Source organism: Calypte anna, chromosome 1 (genome assembly GCF_003957555.1).
Source record: "Calypte anna isolate BGI_N300 chromosome 1, bCalAnn1_v1.p, whole genome shotgun sequence".
Taxonomy (NCBI): domain Eukaryota; kingdom Metazoa; phylum Chordata; class Aves; order Apodiformes; family Trochilidae; genus Calypte; species Calypte anna.
Window position 1 is genome coordinate 19,725,866 of NC_044244.1, and position 25,886 is coordinate 19,751,751.

Consider the following 25,886-nt stretch of genomic DNA (forward strand, 5'->3'; position numbering starts at 1 on the left):
TGTATTAGATAACTAAGGAGTACTTAGGGTGTGTCAGTACTGGCAAGGTTATTAAAATATTTCCATGTTATTTTAGTGCCAGTCTATCTAGCTGAAATTTCTTAATTGCAGAATACAAGCAACTTTGTTAATGCTTTCTACACATAGCTGAGATTGAGAGATTAGAGATGTCATCAGTGTCTCAGGGAAGAGGATATGACTTGGGTTTCATAGGCATTTCTCATTATTAGTATGGGTGATGGTCTGAGTGCTTTTTGGTTTTCAGCTTTTTTCCATTTCTTCTTCAGTTTACTGCTTTCAGATTGTAGCAACAAGCAGAAGATGTGTGTGCTTGAGGTACATGTTAAAACACTTCCAGTCAAGTTATTCAAGCTCCAGTGATAATCAGGGCTCTTCCTAAGGAGCTGCTCTTTGTTGTGTCTTTGATCAGCTCCCACAGAGATTCATAACATCTTCAGGCGTCATTTGATTTAGGTCTTAAAATCAGCGAATTTCTTAAGTAATTTTAATGTAGTATCCAAAGTTTTATGCTGTTTCTGGTGCTGGTGACAGAAGGTGTGTTGCTTTTATTTTGGTGCTTAGATTAGTAAAGGTAATCTGATTGTCTTTGAAAAGTTGCTGAGAAAAACAGTGGACCCTCTTACCTGCTTCTTCTTAAAATACTGTGACTATGCTGTGGTATAGTATTTTTTGAACTTATGCTGAATTAAAGATAATTCCTGGGTCTGTGTTTCAAAATTGCTAGCTAAAATAATTTTTACAGGCAGTCCCACTCTAGTGAAGTCAATCTGGATGAGCCTTGTGAAGACTTAATGAGAGACAAAGGAGGATTGGAAGTATCAAGAATGACTAATTTTGGAACTCTGAAGCAGGGGGAATCTAAAAGAATTATCATTTGGATGAAGTAAGCCTTTCTCATTATTTAAGCTTTCTTCCCTCCTATCACTCCAGGGTCTGTAAACCTTTATTTCACACAGAAGCCTCTTGCAGTTGAGCCTTGTAGTTCGTGGTCTTCTAGTAACCCCCAAATACTGTGGAATTGAAGAAAATTTTGTATTGAGTTTAATGTCTTTAGAAAGGTCTTTAGAAATGTCTCTCTTCAATCCTAGTGAAATCCTTTCTGAAATGAGAACTAAAGGAAGTGCTTTTACTTGTAAGGCTGTTTTTAAACTGCAGATGGGCTGTTCTTTTCAAGAGGACTGCTGCATACTTATCTATCAAAAACAGACCACTTTTTTTTTTTTATTGTTGTTTTTTTTTTAAACTCGGATGCTATAAAACTGTTGGCATATCCTTGAGGTTGTTTTGTTTTGTTTCGTTTGGGTGGTTTTCTCTGTCGATTTTTTTTTTTTTATTTTTTTTTTTTTTGAGGAGTCTGTTTTTCTTCAAATTTGAGCGTAGAGGCTCAAATAAAGTTGTACTTGAATACCTCTAATTGTTGCTACGTGCTTTTTGCTGAGAGTTAGTTACCCAATGATAAGAACACTAACTATGCATTTATTTATGTAATTAATTGCCTGACTACTTGTAGGAATACAGGGAGTGTACCACAGTCCTTAATCAGCTGCAGATTTGCTGGATGGGTGAAAGAGAAGCAATTCACTTTTCAGATTCCTCAAAACTGTGAGAATAGTCCAGAAGCCTCTCTGTCATCTTTTCCAGCAAGTCAAGAAGGCGTCTCAAAAGCTGCAATTAATTTTTATGATGACAGTGGAGGAACAGCATGTGAGTCGTTGAACAATTCCTCCATCATGAAGAACAGAGTTCCAGGTACAGTGAAATGTTAATATTTGGATGCTGACTGTTAACTCCTCCAAAGACCTGTAGGTTTGTTTGAGAATATTTGCATATAGAAGCAATAGTAATTGTGGTAACAGAGTTTATTATAATCTGTTTACTACAGGACTTAATTCTCAGGATACAAATTTATCAAGGAGAGAAGAGGACTTTTCCTTTGTGAAAGATGAAATTCTCCATAATGGAGACAATGAGCAAAGAGAAGATGTGGAGCAACCAATAAAGCATGTCAATATTACTGAAGATATTGTCATACCACCAGGTGGAAAAGCATTCATAATAATCATATGCACGGCTGTGTAAGTATTTATTTCCATTGATTCTGACTGGTACAATAGAAACAAGTCATAATAATGACTTAATGATTCCCTTATTCTGGGTACAGTTCTCTTTTTGGTGGAGGATGTGCCAGTACATATTAGCAAATTATGTGGAAACAGACCTTGAAAGTAATTAAAACTTTAATGATGAATTCCAGTTTTTGTCAAAAGAAAATTCCAGTAGTAAATGAAGAAATATAGTGGGAGTAGACATCTTCTCTTAAAAAAGGCAGTAAGATTAAGATGATGCCTGCAGCTGGTTATATTCTTTTCAGGAAACCCATTGCTCTATGAGGACTAAAGCTAATGAATATTTCCTGGAAATGTTTGTTATGTCTGATACATTTTTTCCAGTCTCAGTACCCTGACATCATATTCATGTTGCTCCATGCCTTCATTACAAACCTCCGTCTTGTGATATTAAATGCTGATTATCCATGCTGAAATATTAAAAAAAAAAAAATTTAAATATGTTCTTCCTTGTGGGTATAATGTATAGAGGAAGTGGTTTGCAGATCTTAGAAAACCCTCGAGGGGAAAAAAAATCACTACAAAATATTTCACAGACTTAATTGAGAATAAAAAGCAGATTTCAGACTACAGCTACAAGCCTCATACTGGATGACTTGAGTACCACAACCCACTGATTATTATGATCACAATTTAAAAGTTGGACAGGAGAACACAAGGTCAGATGGTTTAATTCATCAAAGTAACTGCATTAACTTACACACTACTTCTGTTACTAATTTAAATAGTAAAGCATGGAGTAGACGACTTCTTTGGAGGATGATTTGGCTGCAGTTTAAAAGATAAGCTGCAGGCATGGCTGGCCTTTTTGATATAGGTATTTGTAGAAAGAACAGTCTATTTTTTACTTTAGATCTGTAAATGCCACAATGTCTGATACTCTTTGAATAATACAGAACTATCCACACAAAACTCCATGGGAGGCTGCAGCATGAAGGTAACAAGTGCTTGCTGTCCAGAGACAAGAGAGACTGAAAACAGACCATAAATATGAAGAGTTCAGTGTCTGCACCGAGCTAGTTAGTTTTTACTAGAGAAAACCAGGCTATAACCTTAACCTGAGCAGGTAGTGTTAGTTGGCATGAAAAGTGTACTGGAGAAAGTGGAGAAAGAAAGGTAGAATCCTTCTGGGATACATTTGTTTTAGGGACAGAATAATGGTGTTGAACTGTGTAGTCAGTGCCAAGGAGAGAACTGCTGAGTTCATTAAGGGATTTCAAAGCAGATGGGTGTCTGCTGAAATGTTTCCACTTAAGACAGGAACTTCCTTAGGAACTGCTCTGAAGAAACTGCTCCCTCTGGTGTTGCTCCCTCTGTTGCTTCCTGGGTTCCTGAGCACTGCTTACACGTATGAAGGGTCTTTTCTACTTCCCCCCTTGATATGCTTGCAGTTAAGGATGTTCTTAGCCTTAAATCAAGCTTTAATCAAGGTGGAGCTAAGCTGTTGTTGCAGGCAGCAATGGGATACGTTTCAGGTTCCTCTGATTAAAATATCTGGCTAATCCTTGTCAGTAATATTAATTCCAAGGTGTTCCTTGTGGCAAAAATACAAATTCTGTACCTAGTATGTTGAGGGGAGGGATTTTACCCTTTACTTAAGTTTTTTCATTAATTGGGAGGTTGAGATTTTTACTCATTTTAATTATGATACTTTGATTGAACTCGGAGTGTGGAGTAAGTGTGAGGAGTTACCCTAATTTAGCAGTTCTTGTATGCTACTTAAATAAGTACCTAAATTTTATTTTTAAAACTGCTTATATATGGGGAAGATAAAGTTGAACATAGTGGTTTTAAGAACATAACTTCTGCTTGATTGAAGAAATCCTGGATACAGTAAAGAACTCCTGTTGCTTGGTTTTTCCGATTTTACTGTTGGACGCTGTATTGAAGCAACTGTAACAAATGAAGAAGAATTGCTAATAGCACCTGGGCAACCGTTTTCCCCAAGAAAGACTAAAATTATTCCTGAACCTCAGCCAAGGAGGACAACAGTGGTTGTCCCTGCATACAGAAGGTACTGCAAATTAGAGAAAAAAAATCCCCTATATTGATTTGGTACTGATGTATGTCTTCTGTGGTGCTGACAAAGAAAATGGGAGGCTGGGAGAGTCTATCCATGTTTGTATGTGTGTGTTGTTAAGAAGGTATTTGTGGATGTTGCTGTTAGAAGAGATTGATTTTCTTCGTAATGAACTGTTTGATTTCTTTGTAGATTCATCAAGCAGAAGATCTTTCTACTGTATAATGTGGTGATAAATGAGATAAAGAATGTTGGATAGTAATGTATAGAAAAATTGTCTTACTATTGATTCCATTTTCTATATTAAGAAAAAAACATGGAAAATAAGTTTATCATCTCAAAAAAACATCTAACTCCACAAGTAGCTTTGACATCTGTACCTGATGAGTGTTTCACGCCTTTCATTCAGAACTTTCCCTTTTGCAAGTGAATCTGGTTGGAGGTGTGTGACCAGTGGAGTCCCTCAGGGGTCGGTGCTGGGACCGGTGTTGTTTAATATCTTCATCAACGACTTGGATGAGGGTATAGAGTGTACCCTCAGCAAGTTTGCTGATGACACTAAGCTGGGAGGAGTGGCTGACACACCGGAAGGCTGTGCTGCCATTCAGAGAGACTTGGACAGGTTGGAGAGTTGGGCAGGGAGAAACATGATGAAATTCAACAAGGGGAAGTGTAGAGTCTTGCATTTGGGGAAGAACAACAAGATGTCCCAGTATAGGTTGGGGGCTGACCTGCTGGGGAGCAGTGTAGGTGAAAGAGACCTGGGGGTCCTGGTTGACAAGAAGATGACCATGAGCCAGCAATGTGCCCTTGTGGCCAAGAAGGCCAATGGCATCCTGGGGTGCATTAGAAAGGGTGTGGTTAGTAGGTCAAGAGAGGTTCTCCTCCCCCTCTATTCTGCATTGGTGAGGCTGCACCTGGAGTATTGTGTCCAGTTCTGGGCCCCTCAGTTCAAGAAGGACAGGGAAGTGCTTGAAAGAGTCCAGCGCAGAGCTACTAAGATGATTAAGGGAGTGGAACATCTCCCTTATGAGGAAAGGCTGAGGGAGCTGGGTCTCTTTAGTTTGGAGAAAAGGAGACTGAGGGGTGACCTCATCAATGTTTTCAAATATGTAAGGGGTGAGTGTCAGGGAGATGGAGTTAGGCTCTTCTCAGTAGTGACCAGTGATAGGACAAGGGGTAATGGGTGTAAATTGGAGCATAGGAGGTTCAAGTTGAATATTCGAAAAAATTTTTTTCCTGTAAGGGTGACAGAGCCCTGGAACAGGCTGCCCAGGGGTGTCGTGGAGTCTCCTTCACTGGAGACATTCAAAACCCGTCTGGACACGTTCCTATGTGATGTACTCTAGGTGGCCCTGCTCTGGCAGGGGGGGTTGGACTAGATGATCTTTCGAGGTCCCTTCCAACCCCTAGGATTCTGTGATTCTGTGATAATGAACAGTATAGTGATAAAAATATCCCTAAACTACAAAAGCAGGCAACCGGTGTTTCAAATAATCTGTAACTGGAACACTTACCTTTCTTCACAGTAGAGCAAAATGCTCAATCATCACTTTGAAGGAATTGTTGTGTCTGTTGTGTATGTGTGCCTTGGTGTGGCATTTTAATTAGCTGATTTTCATGTGTATCATTCCAGGAAGCTAAATGATACATTGTACTTTTTTGTTGTAGAAGTCGCAGAAGGCAGTTGCCAAGCTTTCTCCCGCATTATACCATACCAGATGAGTTAAGAAAATGTGTGGATCAGAAGTTGGACATACTGAGCTTTCAGCCTCTCCTAGCAGAGGTAGGCAAGTGTAGGTTTATTTAAGAAAATATACTTTGTGTGAGCATGTTTGCTCAAACTAGCTTTAATGTAGCAAAAATGTGTAGCCCTTGGTGTAATAAAATATATAAATAAAAAAAATATAAAGATATTAAAAAAATATATATACAAAGATTATATTGTCACCCATGCTTTAGTCTGTATCTTGCCACTTCGGTGGGTTTCACTATGTCACAGAATCCAAGTTTACAAGAGCACAAAAGGGTAAATGTAAAAAAAATTTTCAAGAGGAGTAGAAGTGTAGGCAAGAGGTATTACAGAAGCTGAATGATTTTTCTTTACTCTCACTTTTTAGGCATCATTAGAAAGGAATTTTTAGGGCATTAGAATAGTTCAGCAGCAATTTCACAGCAAATAAAAGCAAAATTCTTTAAGGATTTATAAACTTGCTCTGATATTTAACCCTTTACATTTTTTGAAAAACTGCATGCTAAACAGCTTGCTCAAAAACTGAGGTCACAGCATTATGATAGCAGATTAGTGCTCCTCTCTCAAAAAGAAGACAAAACGTGGTAGTTTTTGAAATAATTTTATACTGAAAGCCTTCCATTAAGGGTAACCTTTTTTAACTGCATTTTAAGTTCTTTCTGGTCTCTGTGACTGTTTTAAGCCTGCTCCAGAAAAACCTGCTCATTCACCTTGTATTTGTGTGAGAAGATATTAAATAGAAAGCATTCTGTGCCCTCAGTCATCTTTTATACAGAGCTTTGTACTGTTGGAGAATACCTCTTGAGTGAGATGCTCTGAGGGAGAAAGTTCAGGTTCTTGCATCTTGTCACAAGTTGTATAATCACCAGCCAGAGCCAAGACTGGCATGACTCTATCATTTCACCTTTTTCTGCCCAGTGTATTTAGATTTTATGCTTTCTTGGATTGCTGAGCATAGAATTAAATTTGTAAACTCTCTGAATTCAGATGTTGAAACTGCCAGTGTAGTAGGGAGAGATGTGGTGTTAATTCCTTAGCTGACTGGCTATTGTATCTGAGCTCCAAGGGCTCTAATTCTGCTTTGACTACTGAAGGAATTAAAACTCTTAGCTAGTGTATAAATACATGTATTTAGGTGCCTTAGATGGCAACCATGTTGTTGTGCACTCTGTCTTAAGAGGTGTTTTGTATAATATTAAGATGAGGGGATTCTGTATCTTAAGTGTGGAAGTTACAACAGTAATGTATACTGTTCTGTTTTTCAGCATCTTAATCTAGATAATTACAGAGCACGCTTTTCTACTCTTTTGTGGCTTGAAGAGATCTTTGCAGAAATGGAGATAAAAGGCTTTAACATGAGTGGAGTTACTTTGAAAAGGAATGGGAACTTGTTAGTGTTGGAAGTGCCAGGAGTGGAAGAGGGCAGACCTCGCCTGCTTCCAGGTAGTTATTAATGTGAGATGAAGACAAATATCATAACCAGTATTCTCAGTGCAGTGGGAACTCTGTTGCATTTCATGTGTTGAAAGAACTCTTTAACATATCTGAACAAAGTTATTAACCTAACCTACTAGACAGGTGAACTGCACTGTTAGTGTCTCGGCGTGAGTATTACAGTGGCTGCTGTCTGAAGCAGCATTGCAAGTGCCTGTTCTAATGCATGTTCTGATACATTAGGATTTTTCACAATCAAAAATTGGTGGGGGTTTCAATAAAAATAAACTGCAGTGTAGTGATAACTTAGAGTAGGTGTATTAAAAGCAAAAGCTGGGAAAGTAGTTGAAATTCAGATTCGAAGCTCAATATATCAATGTTTTCAGGAGGTGTTGTCTTAGGGTATCAGTATAAAGTGTCTTTAAAAATGTAATAAACAACTGCATATGGTTTTTCAGAATAGGAGTTCACAGGGCACCTTTGCTGAAGTTATTTAACATATAGCATCCTGGAAATTCTTAGTTTAACCATGCAAAAGAGGGAGAAATTAAATGCTGTGGAGAGATTTTTACTATTGTGTGTAACAGTATGTTGCCTTTTTACTTTGTTTAAAAATAGGTGATAAGGTGATACTGAAAAGTCAGGTCTACTCTAACCATATAATAGAGTACATTGCCTATATTACTGAGGTAAGCAAGATGTGTCTCCTGTTAAAAATACTGTGGTCCACGGGTTTCAGTGGGAAGCTGGCAATTTACCAAGAAGTTTAACCTGTCTTTTGGGAAGCTAGACTTTTTTTATGCACATTCTGTCGTGATTCTGTATTTTTAATTGGATTTTTTTTAAGACTTTGGCATCCCTATTGTTCCTAGATTATTATCTTTACCTGCTCTGAAAGCACTCATACCACAATCTAGATATACAATATGTTGATAGCAGGTAAATCTAGGTGTACTTTTTGGACCCAATAAATGGAGGGTTCTGTGCTTTCAAAGATGTTTCTTTGTCTAAAGTATTAAAACTTTCATCTGTCAGCTGACCTTTTTAATCTTTGCAACAGATATGTAATGAAGATGTTATCCTTAAATGTAATGCAGACTTTGAACAGGCTTACAGCATGGAACCCATGGATGTAGAATTTGTTCATAGCAGGTATTTTTTTAAGTTTATACAAAGCTGCATTCAATAATTCCTCTAGAAAAGTGATTTTTCAAATCACTCAACATGCTTTTGCTACATTTGTTGATAAAAAACTGGAACTGTAGTCACAATATGCAAAGAATTTTGTCTTAAGCATGTCTAAGTGGTTGCAGCAATGTCCAGTGCACCCCAGTGTAGTGAAGTGCTGGGGAGGATGAGGGGCAGTGGGTTTTTTTGGAGGTTTTTTTCTTTAAAAAGAAGCCTATGTTAATATGGCTGCAAGATTATGCAAAAATTTTTTGCAGATTTTTTATTGTCTGTGTAGAGTTGCTTAATGTGTAAAATCAGCTGTGCAGAGAACTTCTTTGAAAGACTGTGTAAGTCTGTAACACCAGGCCATCTTTTTCTCACTGAAGAGCTAGAGTATGTATGTATCAATATTATGCACAGCAAAGCTTTTGATCAACACTCCTGCAGAAAAAAAAAGCCACTTTTATATAAAACTCCCATTTTAGAACTACTGGGTACCTTGTTGGTGTGTGTTGTTGTAGTTTATAGAAATGCAAGCTTTTACTTTAATCTAAGAATTTGTCTTCTGAGAACAGGATTACCAGCAGGAGATGCCAGCTGGCAGTTGAACAAGCTGTCTACCTGGGTGAAAAAGGTACACTTCAGTTGGCTTAAGCTGGCTAGAGGACTTTGTGATTTGTACTGGTTTTACATCAGGGTATACTGAGAAGAATGTATTGCAGTTTAATCTTGGAGGAGTTTGCTGTATTTTTTCCCCCCTTCTTTTTTTTTTTTTTTTTTTTAGCTAGAATCTAGAGTAGGTGTCATTAGAATTACTTTATCTGTTGGCCATCATAGGAGAGAGCAGTGGAAACAAATATCTGTGAAATGTGTGAGCCAGTAAGAACTGTGGAAATCATACTGTTACAATAATAGCAAATGAAGTGGCAGTGTTTTCTGTTACCTCAGTATTTATTAAAAACACTAATTCCCAGTTTCATGGTTGAATAGAACGATCTATATGAACTTCACAGAGGTCTTCACCACTTGAATAAACCAGTTTTGGCAACACAGAGCAAGCTGATATGTCAGCAGTAATGTAGTAAATGAAACATGCAAAGTGTTTGTGTGGCTTTAAAACTTCTCTACTTTCTCTTTCTCCTCTAAATTTTAAGTTTTATTTCCTGAAAGGCTTGTCTTACAATCACCACAAGCTATCAAGACCCAGCATAATAATGAATATTGCCTTGAACAATATTCCCAGCAGGCAAGTAAAGTATCTATTCTGTAAGTGTTTCTTAAAATGCTGAATACCACTCAAATTGGTAACAGGTATAAATTTCTCTTCACTTGCTTTTTTCAGGTCAAAAATGTGCAGAACAAAGAAACAAAAGGCATGGCATCAGGGGAGGTGAATGTAGCAAATGTGGGGAGAGGAGCTGCACAAAGAAGCCAGCTTGGTATTCTTTAATACATTCTATTCAGTTATAGGCAGTTTGGGATTTTAATCACTTCAGTAAACCAGGGCTGAGTAAGGTACTTTTTAGAAGTCCTCATATTCTGTCTTTTAAAGATAAATTCTTGAACCACACTAGCAGAAAACTTCATTGGAGTCTTTCTGTGGTTTACTTAAACATTTCCAGTTCATATAATCAGAGAATGGTGTGTGTTGAAGGGAGTTTAAAGATCATGTCATTCCAACCCCTCTGCCATGGATGGGGACACTTTCCACTAGACCAGGTTTCTGAAAGCCCCATCCAGACTGTCCTTGGACACTTCAAGGGAAGAGGCAGCAAACATCTAGTGATACATGTTGTACTCAAATTATAATTTTCCAGCTGTTTACTTGAAAAACTTTAGTCTTGTTCAAAGTTTCCCAGTTGTTGTGGGGTTGTCTTATCCTTTGGATAGCTACTTTCCCCAAAATGCTAAAAAGCCTTTATCACTCAGAGTTTTTCTGGAAGGTGTGGCTTTAAATATCATTGTACTGAGTTGCCAAAGAGAGTGATTTTATCCCTTTGTAACAATAGGATGCCTAAAGAAATTGGAACAGATTACCTGGAATGCACTTCTGCCCAAGGGTTAATAAGATTCTGCTCTGGAAAGCTAAAGCTAGACTAATTCAGACAGGAGTAAGAGAAAAAGGCAGAAGTCATGACTTACTACTGGTCCCTGAAGTACCAGTTACTAAAAGTTACTGAAATTTTGCTTTTCTAGGACAAAAAAGCGAGCTTGATGCTAAAATTACTGAACAGAGTTCTTAGATTGTGGAGTTAAGTAATCATAGTCCTTTTCTGGCCTTATTAAAGTTACAATACACTTCTCAAATATTAATATTTCTTGCATGCTATGCTGTGAAATCAGAATTTGGGGAAAATTCATTAGTTGTTACCAAATACGGAAAATAAAAGCTTTTGAAGCCTAATGTGAAGTGGAACTGGTTTCATCTATGTATGCTAAATATTTGTGTCAAGTTTTAACATATGCTTATCTTGATTATAGGTGATGAAACTGTGACACTTAAACAGAGAGCTGGGGAATTTTTCAATCCTAGGCTGAACGAGCAGCAGAAGCTGGCAGTGAAAAGGATCCTGAGTGGCCAGTGTCGTCCAACACCTTACGTGCTCTTTGGACCACCAGGAACTGGAAAAACTGTAACAGTAATTGAAGCTATTTTACAGGTATTGGATGACAGATCAGTCATCTCTCATCTTTTCAGTGTTGGAAAACTAAAAGTAATTTTCCAAGTAGCATCGTATTTTTTTTCCCAAGGAGTTTTAAAATTTAAAAACATTTTCCTAAGAAAGAAGAAAGATCCTTATGGATTTAGTAGGATTGCTGAATGGTTTATTTTCTAGTTTTCTTGTCTTTAAAACTTTAATGAACAGTGTCAAACATGTGATTCCAGTAGTGTGTAACATATTCATGAAGCACAGATACACATTAAACTAATAACCATTAATTAATTCTGCTGTCAGTGCACTTAGTTTGGGAATACTTAGTAGCTTGTGAGTACTTAAACCAGGCATTTTTGAGCTATTGCTGCTTCTCTAAATAATTTTTTTCATGTCCATCTTCTTTAATGTAGATACATTATACTCTCCCAGATAGCAGAATTTTGGTTTGTGCACCGTCAAATGCTGCCACAGATCTGATCTGCCTGCGGCTGCATCAAAGCAATATGTTAAAACCAGGAGCCATGGTCAGAGTTAATGCTACCTTCAGGTCAACAGAGGTAAAGATTACAGATATCTGCAAGTCCATTTTAACATTTTGATCTCAAAATACTGATTTAGTGATGTAAGTGTCACTGGTTATCACACTGGTTAGGCTTGTTTAGGATCCAGGGTATGAACTTACGGCTGCAGCTTTTCCAGAAGATAAACAGAAAAGTGTTGATCGTAGTCCTTGGTTAGGTATATGAACATGGAATCTTAACCTTTTTCCTTCAGTGCTCAACTCCACAAGCAGAACATACATATGAGTAGGAGTTTTAGGTTTTCTAATGTGGTAAGATGCTCTGAGTTACAAAGCAGTCTTGAAATCTTTGACTGAAATCAAGCCATTGTCTCCAAATTAAGATAATTATACAGAAAAGTATTCAACCAGGGCTGTCATCTTTATAAGTATGCACACATTGTGTGTGAACGTTACGTATTTGTATATATTCATCTTCATACATCTGTGTATGAAAAGTCCATATGTGCAATTTTGATCCTTACAATAGAGAAAACACAGATGTCTTGCATTTGAACTACTTTGTTTAGACAATGAAGAATTCATCTTGGTGTATGAATGGGTCTTAATATTTTGCTCAGCTTCTCAAGCTGTTTTCAGTGGGCTTTTTTATTCAGATTAAAATGTTTAGTTTTAGAGCAGGATTTTTTTTTACAAAGTATCTTTTTATTTCTGCAGACAATAGATGATACCCTGAAACCTTACTGCGAAGATGGCGATGATGTTCTGAAAGCATTATGGTTCAGGATAATAATTACCACATGCAGCAGTGCAGGAATGTTTTATCAAACAGGAATACGGTAGAGTACTGCAGATAGGAATGTCACAGCAGGGTGCTACATAACCCAGAGCTTTTGCATCCTCTAAGAACTGTAATTTGAGCTATTTTAATACAGTTTATTGCATGTGCCTCTATCTTGAAACTGTCTTCTAGCAAACCACTTGGTTTTAGTAATGTTTCAGTAGAGACTTTCTCCATGGTATAGTTAAGATTTATCTTGAATAATGTTAAACATTTTTGACACATAACTTCTTCATTACCAGTGAGAGCCTTGGAAATGACATTGCTAATTGCTACACTAAAAATTATATTGTGTTTGGTTTTTATCAAGTGACCTTTACTAACTGCAAACAACCACTATGTCAAATGCTTTTAACTGAAGTTTCCTCTGACAGGGATTTTAACTTTGTAGACACTCTGAAGCCTAACTGGCTCTAGCTGTTTGGTAGAAGCAAAGCCTGGGAATGGTCTTTGCTACAAGTGCATTGTTCTAGTTAAATAACTGAATGAACTTGAGAAAAATTAAAACTTAAATTCTAAGTGTCTTAATCTTGATATAAACAATGCTTTAGTTAAAATAACCAGGAAATGTGTATATCCACAGTATGTAAACAAAATCAAAGGGAGCAAATTAAAGTTACTGGGTTGTTTTTTCTATAATCCATCTTGAAAATATCTATCTTTGCTGTGTGTGAGTGGAGTTGCCTAACACACTTGACAAGGAAGTTAACAGAATTGCTGAGGACAACCACAGGGTGGCACAATGAACTAATCTGAAAACAGCCCAATTTGGGGTTCATGTTGTTCAATTCTAGGCATGGACACTTCACCCATGTGATTCTGGATGAGGCAGGGCAAGCAAGTGAGCCAGAGACCCTGATTCCTATTGGATTGGTTTCAGAATCTAATGCACAGGTAGTTCTCTTAGCATCAATTAATGAAAGGAAAAAAAAGTTTTAATTTACTTTTTTGTTATTTTTATGAAGAATGTAGAACACCAAGCAGCCATTTCCTATTAATGAGTATGGAATTCTGAGTACTTGTAGTAAGTTTTATTCATGCACAGTATCCATTTCCCACACTTAAATGAGTTATTTTATATCTAAAAGAAGCTTGCATTGGTTGAACAGGATTCACTGGATGGAAGATGTCAAAAATAGTATTTCTTATTTTAAGACAATAATGTACTTTTGTCTTAGGCCTAGCCCTTCTTTGCATACAGATTAGATGTTTGGGGGAAAGCAGAATATTTGATATAAATTGACCTTTGGATTCTGAATTCTAAGTTGATTATGCTATTGAAACTACTTTTTTTTAATAACTGTATTAATACAAGATGGGTTTTTTTAATTGCATATGCAGATAGTTCTTGTTGGAGATCCAAAGCAGTTAGGGCCAGTAATAAAATCTAACATTGCACAAAATTTTGGATTAAACATGTCCTTGCTGGAAAGACTGACATCAAGAGAGCTATATCAGAGAGATGAGGATGCTTTTAGTGCCTGTGGAGCATATAATCCTTTGCTGGTGAGTAAAACTACAATTTTAATTTTTTAATCTAAGACAAGAAAGGAGAAACTGTGGTTCCTGCAGTTCCCTTATCACTTTTATGCTCCCTGATGCTTAGTGTTAAGTGTAGCTTGAGCATTAGTTCTCTAGGAAAGCTTGATTATTTTGCATATATACTCTGAATAGCAAGGATGCTGAGCCCTCCAGCCTCTTAAAGCCCTTCTTTAGAGGGGCTCTCTATTCTTAAGCAGAATAAGTCAAATATTGTGCATAAAGCAGAATTTCTAATAATGCCTTCAAATTACATTCTCTGTTGTTCACATTTACCATAAGTTTAAGTTTTTTAAACATGTTTCAGGACAGTGAAAAATGAAATTATTCCTGTATATTATTGCCTCTTCCTCTAAAGAACAGCTTCAGGTGAAGTACCTGAAGTCTTTGTTAAGAGGCAGAGGTATCATGGATCCACCCAAGAGTGATGAGGGAGCTGGCAGAAGAGCTCGCCAAGCCTCTCTCTATCAGCTACCAACAGTCCTGGCTCACGGGGGACATCCCAGACGATTGGAAGTTGGCGAATGTCACGCCAATCCACAAAAAGGGCCGGAAGGAGGACCCGGGAAACTACAGGCCCGTCAGCCTGACCTCAGTGCCTGGCAGGGTTATGGAGCAGATCATCCTCAGTGCAATCACACAGCACCTGCAGGATGGGCAAGGGATCAGACCCAGCCAGCACGGGTTTAGGAAGGGCAGGTCCTGCCTGACCAACCTGATCTCCTTTTATGATCAGGTGACCCGTTTGGTGGATGAGGGGAAGGCGGTGGATGTGGTCTACCTGGATTTCAGCAAAGCCTTTGACACCGTCCCCCATAGCATTCTCCTGAAAAAGCTGTCAGCCCACAGCTTGGACAGGAGCACCCTGTGCTGGGTTAGGAACTGGCTGGAGGGCCGGGCCCAGAGAGTGGTGCTGAACGGGGCTGCATCCAGTTGGCGGCCGGTCACTAGTGGTGTCCCCCAGGGATCAGTATTGGGCCCAGTTCTGTTTAATATCTTTATCGACAACTTAGATGAAGGGATTGAGTCCATCATCAGCAAATTCGCAGATGACACCAAGCTGGGAGGAAGTGTGGACCAACTCAAAGGCAGGAGGGCTCTGCAGAGGGACCTGGACAGACTAGAGAGCTGGGCCGATTCCAACGGGATGAGGTTCAACAAGGCCAAGTGCCGGGTCCTGCACTTTGGCCACAACAACCCCATGCAGCGCTACAGGCTGGGCACAGAGTGGCTGGAGAGCAGCCAGGCAGAAAGGGACCTGGGAGTCTGCATCGACAAGAAACTGAACATGAGCCAGCAGTGTGCCCAGGTGGCCAAGAAGGCCAATGGCATCCTGGCCTGTGTCAAAAACAGCGTCACCAGCAGGTCCAGGGAGGTGATTCTTCCCCTGTACTCAGCGCTGGTTAGGCCACACCTCGAGTACTGTGTCCAGTTCTGGCCCCCTCAGTTTAAGAAGGATGTAGAGGTCCTGGAACAGGTCCAAAGGAGGGCAACCAGGCTGGTGAAGGGACTCGAGCACAGGCCCTATGAGGAGAGGCTGAGAGAGCTGGGGCTGTTCAGCCTGAAGAAGAGGAGGCTCAGGGGAGACCTCATTGCTGTCTACAACTACCTGAAAGGAGGCTGTAGCGAGGTGGGAACTGGACTCTTTTCGCTGACGACCTTCAACAAGACAAGAGGGCACGGTCTTAAGTTGTGCCAGGGGAGGTTTAGGTTAGATATTAGAAAGAATTTCTTCACGGAGAGGGTGATTAGGCTATGGAATGGACTGCCCGGTGAGGTGGTAGATTCTCCGTCCCTGGAGACATTTAAAAAAAGACTGGATGTGGCACTCAGCGCCATGGTCTAGCAACTGCTCCGGTGGGTCAAGGGTTGGACTAGATGATCTCTGAGGTCCCTTCCAACCCGGCTAATTCTATGATTCTATGATTCTATAAACAATCACAGATGTTTCAGCTGCTTTAAATACTTATTTAAATCTGAAATCTAGGTCTGAATTTAAACTTTCTAAGATGCTTTCCCATTCTCATAGTAATACACTATGAAGAGTTAAACTGAGAGCAAAAGATGATGAGCTGATGATGTTAAGTACAGGAGGGAAGAAATCTGATGGCAGAATTAAGGGGAACAGTGGAGGTTGAGCTCAGCCTACTGAAAAACCTGTCAGTCTTCCTTCTAGAACCTGTTAGTGCAAGCTCACACGGTTCCTTATGCAGTGCTTATGGGCAGTTGGCATACTGGGAGAGCAGGAAGTATGAGGACTTTAAGAATACCCTTGGCCTTGGATGTCATGTTAGTCTTTTTACAGGAATTTTATTTTGCTGATCATTGCTAACTGAAATGCTTCCTTAAAGCCGTTCTGTCATTTAAAGACAAATACATTTCTGGTTTCTGAGGCCAGCTTCTATGAGCTGTCCTGTTGCTCCCTTTCTGCTCGTCAAGACTTCCTCAAAAAAAGAAATTGCATCCATGGAAACCCCATAGAAAGAATCTGATTCTCTCAAAAAAAGAGAATGTGCCTGTGGACCAGATGTCTTAAGAAGCTGGAGAATGACCAATTAATCTATCACATACATTCGAGTCACTTTTTTTTTCTTCTTTAGAGAGGAAAGAGATTGACTTAAAAAAATTATTTTATTTATACTTACAGGAATCACATCTGCAGTTTTTGCCTTTAATATGGGTCTTCATCATCTTTAGAAAATCTTAATGCTAGAGGATGGAAGGTAGCACCTACTTGGGAGCTGTATACTATGAAGCCTGATGAGCAGTTACCTATTTTGATTACGAATTTTGGGTTTTCTCTTTGCAGATCACAAAGCTCGTAAAGAACTACAGGTCACATTCTGCATTGCTTGCCTTGCCATCTAAATTGTTTTACCAAAAGGAGCTAGAAGTTTGTGCAGATGCTTCAGTAGTAACTTCTTTGTTGCACTGGGGGAAATTGCCCAGGAAGGGATTTCCATTGATTTTTCGTGGAATAAGGGTATGTAAAATGTTCATCTAATGAAAGTATGAATAAGGAGGCCTGATAGAAGTTTGCTGAAGTTTTAGATGAGTTTTCTCTAGAATGAATTCTAGAAAGGAAATTCTATGAAAAAAAGAATAAATGTTTTGCAAATAATGTGACTTCCCGACTTCCTTTTTAGAAAAAATACCAAAGTCAAATGTTTGCTAAGAATTTGAGCAGCTGACAATTGGAGTGTATTGTGGAGACATTTTGATGCAAATTTAAAATTGTAGCAGATTGACCAAGATGGAGCTACAGTTATCTGCCTTTTGATTGATTTTGATGAGAGTTTGCTACATTAGAATGAGTACAAGCCTCTAAATCTAGATGATTATTAGGGCTTATGTAGGCAGGGGATAATTAGTACTTTTAGCAAAGTTTTTCTTTAGTGTTCCATGAAGTTACTAAGAAGTGATCATATCCACTGCTTGCAGAGGCTTGGTTTTGAAACTCACAGTCTGCACAAAACCAAGATACCAACTTGCTAGTATCTGTTATTCTGAGTTGATGTTTAACTCCATTTTTTTTTTTTTTTTTACAATGAAGTACTGTTGTCAAATAAATTCTTCAGCATAAAAAAAAATATTAGGTGATGCTTCTTCACTGGAAAAGGTGTATAGCAAAGAAGAGAAACTGTATATAATTTTTTTTTGCATTTAGAATGTAAAAGAGTAATCTGTTAATAAAGTCATCTCTCACATTGTCATCATCATATACTCTCCCCTAACACAGGGCACTGAAACACGTGAAGGTCACAGCCCTTCATGGTTTAATCCAACCGAGGCAGTCCAAGTAATGCAATACTGTTGCCACCTTTCTAAAAATGAGAATGCTGCAGTGCCAGTGACTGACATTGGGGTGATCACACCGTATCGTAAACAGGTACAGCTGATGTCTGGCAGCTTCAGAGTTGGTGTATTTCATCTTGGGGTTTTACATTGTGGCTGTGGTTTGTTAAAGCAGAGAGGCATATCTCAAAACTTCACTGTTGGCTGTCATATCACGTGGTGTATTATCAGTCATTAATGATGTTCCCGTTGATATCTAAACCTAGAGAAGGCAGCAGTAATGGCATTCTACTTTTTTTTTTTTTTTTTAAATCTAAGTATCAGGAAATTATTAAGGAGAGATCTTGCAGTTTTGGAGACAGAAGCAGATTTTCAGTTGTTTAGAGTATAAAGAGTCCAAGTCAAGAATTTCATTATGCAGCAGCTGGAGCAGCAGTCTGATTCTGTCACACTCTATGCTGGGAAGTGAAACAAAAGGGAAATACAGTGAAGTAGCTGGCATGTCACCTTGTTTGGCTTTGGGAAAACTAGAGCAACTGAAGACTTCTTAGCTGTCCTGTAGTCAAACTTGTTTGTGCTGCTATTGAAACCTCTAGAGAGTGTTGAATGTCAATTTCAAACGCTGTGCTTTGTTTTTTGAAACTTTGTATTCATGTCTGTTAAGTATGTGGAATTTGCTTTCATTTTAAAAAGCTAGCTCTCCTTTCTGGAGGATGCCATGGACGGTGTGCTCAATCCTCATGGCATTGCATGCACGGGTTGAGGAAAACACTGAGATGTGGTAGAAAAGACCAACCTCTTTGGAAGAGATCTCTTGTAAATGACAGCTTTTCCTGCACTGATCCTACTAGTCAGGTGTATGCACCTGCTGGTCTTTACAGTTACTATTTATTTTTCAAATATTTACATATAATGATGTGACTGATCCTCTTGTACTCCCTTACACATTTCACATGATTTAACATGATTGTGTCCTTCATCTGCCTATGATGCAAGACATACAATAGTCATGTCCCCTTCCAGAAGGTCACCTTGCATTGCAGGAGTGCTGACCAGACACTTGTCATTGACTGTAATCTTCAGCTTAGTTAGGCATGATTTCCTGGTAAGTTTCTTGTAGCACTTGAGAGAGTCTCCAAGCAGCATCCCACATGTACCAGCATTACAGAGTGTGAGAGTCCTTCGTTCTGGTTTTGGGAGCATACTTAAGGTCACATCTCCCCTCTGTCTTTCATGCTGCATTATGCAGCTGGAAAGCAAGGGTGGAATTCTTCTTAAGGGTCTGAGGGAAGCTGCTTCTTCCCTCAGACATCTGTTTGATACAGTGAACATTGGGAGAAGAAGGTTTATGGATCTAAGTTCTTCTTGTTAAATTTCAGTTTAATAAAATCTGTTGGTTTCTGTTTAAATAATGGTACTGAGTCCCTTTTAATTTGTGTGATACTTCTCAAAAAAAGTTACTGTCTTATTTCCAAACCTTATTAGTGAACGATGCTTGGTGTAGGCATCCCCTGTGACATCTCTGTGTTAATTCACATACTTCTATATGCAGTATGTAATCAATTTTGAAGTAATTCACTTTGAAATGTAAAAAAAAAAACTTCAAATACTTTTTTTTTTTAAGGTGGAAAAAATTAGATTTCTTCTAAGAAGTATTGATTTGGCAGACATTAAAGTTGGCACAGTGGAAGAGTTTCAAGGACAGGAGTACATGGCCATCATCTTATCAACAGTATGTATATTTGTTGTGGTCCTGTGGAGAGATTTTGTGTGTGGGTCTAAGTCTCTGTATTGCCTTTTGGTACAGGGCTTTTAGAAATCAAAAATAAAATTGTAAAGCTAAATTTTTGTCCCTCACAGTATTGGAAAACAGAGCTTGTTTTTAAGTGCATGGAAACTGATTTTGAGGTGAACCTAAAACGTTTGTAGATACCTATGCTGAATTTATTTTTGAGTTTCATGTGGATAATTTACCTTTCACTTAAATGTGCATAGGGAGATTGGAAAGTGGATGCATTGTTTACATTTAAGACAACTGTGTAAATCCCAGTATTAAAAAGAAAGAAATTGCTCTTTGACTCATAAAAGCTGCTGTAGGTTCTTGGATTATTTTTCACCTCTTGTTTGAGAATCATCACTTGATGGTATACTTCCCAGTTGTTTTGGGGAGGTTCCTTTGTGGCTTGGGGAAAGACTTTATGGGAATTTCTTGCTTGTTTGTGTTTTTTTTTCCTGATGGCAGTGGTACTATGGTTGCTTCCTTTGTTCTGCATCATACCATAGCTTTTCAATCCAACATTGCATAACTCTTAAAGTAGTTCTGTCTCTGTACAATGCTTCTCTTTATAAGACCTAATTTATCTAGGTCACAAAAATTTTCTTTTATCAAAGATAGATTCAAATATAGATGAAATAGATGGAGGTGAAAATTTAATGAGCAATAGTTAGAGCACATCACTTGCTTTGGATGTTTTTTCCAAGCTAAATCAAAGCAGACTGATGAGACTATTGCAGAAATCTTGCAGAAAGACACACTGTGAATTGTCATTCAACTGTAAGAACTGGAATACCAGCAGCATTTCATCTCCTGAAAAGTTAAAATCACTGTTTTTTAGGAAGCAGTTTTGGTATCTTGTGCTCCAAATTACAGTGGATAGTTCTGATGCTAAAATAAAAATAGAACACTATTCTCTTAAAATTGCAGAGGCTGCATGAGCAGCCTGTTGGAGAACAGACCTGTAGGAAAGCCATTGATGGGAAATAGCTAGATGATAATTGGATTACGAAGCTAACTTGTACATTGCTGACTCTGAGCTGTGGATTGCTGCCATAAGCAAGTTACAGTATGTTACAGTATGTTAAACTGTGGCTAGGTACATTCTTTCCTCATTATTCTAAAATTATCTATCATTAATTTTAGGTGCGATCTACTGAAGACTTATTTAATGATGACAAATACTGTTTGGGCTTTCTCTCTAACCCCAAGAGATTTAATGTAGCAATTACTAGAGCAAAAGCTTTGCTGATCGTTGTGGGAAATCCTCATGTTCTTGTGAAAGTAAGTTTTGTTTTTGAATTTCTTAATTCCATATGGTATTTGCCACAGTAAATGAATTATTTGGGTAGTTCATCTGATGTGAGGGAGCATCAGATTATGTTAAGAATTGGTACATTGTCATCAGTCTGCATTTGGAATATCTGAACTCTGTGAGCTTCTATAAATATGGACAGTTGAGGCACCCACACAGTAAAAAAGGAAATTGTGCTGCTGATTTGTGCCAAGAGGGCAGAATCTCAGTGCTGAAGTTCTTCAGCAGCCTGCAAGTTCAGTAAATATGTTCTGAATAATGTTATGTAATCAGATTCTTCCCAAAATGCAATTGCTTCACTTTTTAAAATGGATAGCAGTAGAAGTGATTGTTTCCCAGTGAATGCAACAGCCTGCTGGGGTTAATTTGTTTTAAAATCCATTTCAGAGCAGCATGATTGAAATCAAACATTAATCCTCTCTTGTAGGATCCCTGCTTTTGTGCACTCTTAGAGTACTGTGTAATGAACAGAGTTTATGTAGGCTGTGACCTGCCTGCAGAGCTGGAATGTCTGCAGAGGTGAGTGTTTGATCTTCACTTGAACCTTACTAAATATGGATCAGCTTACAATACTTCTAAAGCTCATAGCATTTGAAAGACTAATAAATACAACAACCTGTGATAGCATAGTAGGATTTGATTTTTCAATGCTTAAGTACTGCAAACACAACAACATGTAATGTAACCATATTTTTCCCCAACCCCATAAGAAAAATCTGAGCATTAAATAAATCAGCTGTCTTTGACTGTGGTATTTTACATATCCCCAAATAATGTGTTTATGTATTTGATGACCGTGAGAATGTGGGGACTGGGGGGGGGGGAGAGGGAGGCATAGGAGAAATACTTAAGGTAATTTTATTGTAATGAAAGAAATTTGCTTGAAGATTTGATTTAAACATGTCCCATCTGATAACATGTAATACATTGTTAAATGGGTATTATCTACCAGATGAAACTTTCTGTTTTGTTGTTGTTTTAAATTAAAATTGTTGTTCATGGAAGGTAAGAAAAAATTTATCTTACTCTCTTTAATTGACAGGTGTGAGTAGTTTTTCAGTGTTGAAGGTTCATTCAGTCGTCATCTCTTTCGAAACTAAGAGTACTTGACAGATTTGTTCAGGACAGTTTCTGTTATCTTTTTTCCTTGGGGAAAGGAACATTTTCTGAAATGGTTTGAAGTTTCTCCAAACAGGATTTCTGACACTTTTTTGTAAGAAGTGAAAAAGTTGAAATTCAGCCCTATAAAAGAGTACTGGGAACTTATTTGCTTTTCTGTTTAAAATGTATGTGACTTTATGCCTCTACATGGAACAGTCTGCCTGAATGTAGAACAGGATGCATGAATCCTCCAAGCTTCAGAAGAAGGAATATTCATGTACTCTGACTTAGCTTTTCCTTATTCTATAATTTGTTCAGTGTTTCAGTCTTCTCATTGTTTTTGTGCTTCCTAAAACTGGACCAACCCAAACAATATAAATGTGCCTTGAAATTCTGTTATGGGAGTGTTGCAGTAATATATCCACCATGTGAATTGGGATGATGTTGAGTATCTTAAGCCAAGCATGCTTGAAAACACTACTTCCAGTTTTTAGTACCCTTATATATTCAGCTGAGATCACATGGGATTTTCCCAGCTTTCCACTGCACTCCTGTTTTCTGCTGTGGTGTATGTCAGAATAATGTCTCAAATGGTTTGTTAACAAAAAAAAAATAAGTGGGGGAAGCAAATTAAAACTCTTTGCAAATTTTGCAAATTAAAACTGTTTTGTGTTTCTACAAATATACTGTAGAATAAAGTATCTTGGTTTGTTTTGGCAAAACAAAAAATACCACTGCTAACCCATGAGTTATCGGCTTCATTGGGCACTCTGCTGTTCACATAAATGGTTTGGTTTTGTTTTTTCTCTTACCCTCCTCTTAGTAATTACATCTTGCCACACAACAGTTTCAGAATAGTTGGACAACTAGCCACTGTGTTTGGGGATGGCCAGTACAGTAAGATGGCTTTCTGTAACAGATGGAAGTGTTACAGAGAAAATACATGCTGGGTGGAGAAAAAGAGCAAGCTTTTGTTTGCCTCTTTACAGTCCACTCACGCCACTTCCATTCTTGGCATGAATTATGCTTAAAAGATGGCAAACATGATGAACCATCAAAGCACAGGGTACACTGTGCTGTGATGCAGATTGTAGAGAACCCAGTACCACCTCTCACCCAAAATACAGTGTGTGAGTATAGTCAGTCTGAGTCTCAGCTGTCTTTGGGCAGCACTCTAGGCTGTTCAGCCTGGCCTCTGTGGCACGGTGTTACCCTGCTTAGATGGCTCTCAGTCCTGACAGGACGCAATAGATGGTTTGCTTTGTTATGATCCTGAAAAAAGCAGCACTGCTGATGCCAAACCAATATTCCACATCAAACTCAGGTAGTTTTTTAACTAAGAATTTGTCCTAGTTCTTGCCTCTTGAAAGGTCTCTTGCTTCATGATTGTTTTGATATACCACATCTCACAACCCCCTGCTTAGCCTTGCTGCCAGCCTTGCTCTGTGGCATCGTGCTCTGTGCTCTCTCCAGAAGAGAGAGCTCCTGAAGAGCAATAGTAGAGACAGATGATGCTTACTTAATTGCAAGATATAATCCAGAACAATTAACTTGTATTTCGATGACCTTGCAAAGCAGTAGAGGATTGATTTTATTGTGATGCTTAATAGGCCCAAGTTAATAATCTTTTAACTATAATAGTTTGTATATTGGCATCAGTTTCTACAAAAATAAAAAAATCTGCTTGATTTACTTTGTGATATTTTTCTTTTACTACTCAGCAAAAGTCAAATGAGAAATGCTTGTTATCATACAAAATCTAGAAGAGTCTTAGGGGTGGTTTTTTTCATTAGTGTCATTATTCAGGTCATACCAGCTCAGTAGTGCAAGATACATGGCTGGATGCTGCCCAGTACCACACTGACTGGGCTTTGCAGATATGCTATGTATATTTTTCCAGATAAGGTTGGGGGTGAGAGCCCTGTTAGTTCTGTCCTTCATCCTCCTGAAAAACATTCTTTCCCTGAAGGGGAAAAAAAAAAAAAAGTCTGGTTAAAACCTGTATTCAACACCCTGTATGATCATGGTTTTTTTCATAGGACCCATTATCCTGGTAAAGACATCAGATCAATAGGGGAAGAAATAGAATTCAGCTACAGCAAACAACTGCACCTGCTATATACTGTCTTCTGCAACCTTGATTTGAAATCTAAGTTTAATAGCTTTTTCTCCTTCAAATAAACTTGCCTTGGTGTGTCAAGGAGTATTATGCAGCACATTTTGGAGTTCTGATGCCAGAATAAGGAGTGTTCTAAATCTTAATAAGAAACAAATTCTTTTAAAAACCAATATTGGTATTCTGCAACTAAAAAAAAAAACAGCAGCATTCAATCACAGATTCAGAAACAACTCATTTGCCTCAGTTTTAACAGACTCAAAATTTGCATACTCTGAATGTTTAAACAATTGGCTTTGTTGTTTTTGTTTTTTTTAATAGTAATGGTCAAGCAAATGCAATATGCCTCTAAGCTGTGGGGAAGGGAAGGGTGTTCCTCCAGCATATGGTGAAGTGTGGTAGTGAAAAATATTCCTTCTAACTGCTTAAGTTTCCTTACAGCTTTGTCTTGCTATATCTTAGTATCTCTAAGATATTTTGGTATTAGCTTTTTGAGGATTGTTCTACAAGAGGAAAAGGAAACACTTCCACTGTGCTGTCTCACAGGAGCACAGAAGTGAGGAGGTGATGTGCTGTAGAAAGACAGAAGCCAAACTTCAGACCAAGGAATGAACAACTGCATGTAAATGGAGAACAAATTGCTGTGGAAAGTTAAGTTTGGAAACTCTTGGCATTGGTCCAGAAGGCAAAAATCAATAGTTCTAGCCTAGAATTGGCAGTTCTTTTAAGGAATGCCAGTGTCAATAAGAAAAAATTAGGAGCCAGGAGAAACTAACTAAGGAAAGAATGCAGTCAGTCAACAAAGGGAAAATGGGGAAACAATTTCTATTTTATGTATATCTGTACAGAAACAAACAAAACCCTCCAGAAGAATAAGCCACTTTTCTTAATCTTTAATTGCTTCTTTTCAATGCTCTTTGTGTATGAGTTCTCTTCCTCTTGCTAACTGGAATGTGCAGAGGATGTGGAAGTGCTAGAACTGAAGATTGCTCTCTCTGATCTGGTGCAGACACAGCTGGCAATGTAAATGCCTGAATTGTGTTTCTTCTAAATTGTCTGGGCTACTTCTCTAGCTGATGGAGAGTAATTACTCTAGAAGGTGGTTTACTTCCACCTAAAATGTGCCTAGAATATGCAAATTAATCCCCAAATGTGCCTGTCCCACTCCACTGACTGGAGAGGGATTCTAAAAATGGAGACTGTGCAAAGTTCTGGATAACTGAAGCCAAGTGAAGCAAAAGCTGCCCTAGCTGCCTGCATCCCTTTCCTGGAAGTGCAGGAGGATGTACCTGTACCTTAATGAAAAGCAGTGTTAGGATGTTCCCCTCGTATTTGGGAAAAGAGCACAACTGGATTTTTTTTTTTTCTCCTGCTGAGGAAGTAAAGGTTGCTGATGTAAACTGTTACACACCCGTGGGATACAGTAGCACAAAACTAAATGTTTCAGTGCTCACTACAGAAAAGCTGCATTAGTAGAGTCATTCTGAGGGTAGCAGAGCTCAGTCATCTGAGTCATGATGGAACATCTTGGTATCAGGAATTTTGTTAACGTGAGGTGTCAGGTGACATTGGTATCCAGTTATTCTCAATAACAACAGTGATCAGACAGACAATAAAGTAAGGCCTGTTTAAGTACAGTCAGTTACTAAGTTTGTGGATAAATTTACATTTACAAAAGGCTGGTGCCAAGGACCTCGGATTATT

The 25,886-nt window shown here is 38.3% G+C and overlaps 1 protein-coding gene across 1 annotated transcript in view; it reads left to right on the forward strand.

Moving 5' to 3' along the window:
• The window catches only part of MOV10L1 (Mov10 like RISC complex RNA helicase 1), a 38,697-nt gene that overhangs the window by 8,200 nt on the left and 4,611 nt on the right, over nucleotides 1–25,886 (forward strand). The window contains exons 6-24 of the mRNA XM_030469229.1: nucleotides 978–1,153; nucleotides 1,663–1,770; nucleotides 1,904–2,096; nucleotides 3,967–4,161; nucleotides 5,839–5,953; nucleotides 7,186–7,363; nucleotides 7,973–8,043; nucleotides 8,415–8,506; nucleotides 9,100–9,158; nucleotides 11,006–11,184; nucleotides 11,592–11,738; nucleotides 12,419–12,540; nucleotides 13,337–13,436; nucleotides 13,884–14,048; nucleotides 16,891–17,064; nucleotides 17,821–17,970; nucleotides 19,501–19,608; nucleotides 20,797–20,934; nucleotides 21,393–21,484. Coding sequence (XP_030325089.1) covers nucleotides 978–1,153; nucleotides 1,663–1,770; nucleotides 1,904–2,096; nucleotides 3,967–4,161; nucleotides 5,839–5,953; nucleotides 7,186–7,363; nucleotides 7,973–8,043; nucleotides 8,415–8,506; nucleotides 9,100–9,158; nucleotides 11,006–11,184; nucleotides 11,592–11,738; nucleotides 12,419–12,540; nucleotides 13,337–13,436; nucleotides 13,884–14,048; nucleotides 16,891–17,064; nucleotides 17,821–17,970; nucleotides 19,501–19,608; nucleotides 20,797–20,934; nucleotides 21,393–21,484 — 2,562 coding nt within the window. The remainder of the gene's footprint in view (nucleotides 1–977; nucleotides 1,154–1,662; nucleotides 1,771–1,903; nucleotides 2,097–3,966; nucleotides 4,162–5,838; nucleotides 5,954–7,185; nucleotides 7,364–7,972; nucleotides 8,044–8,414; nucleotides 8,507–9,099; nucleotides 9,159–11,005; nucleotides 11,185–11,591; nucleotides 11,739–12,418; nucleotides 12,541–13,336; nucleotides 13,437–13,883; nucleotides 14,049–16,890; nucleotides 17,065–17,820; nucleotides 17,971–19,500; nucleotides 19,609–20,796; nucleotides 20,935–21,392; nucleotides 21,485–25,886) is intronic.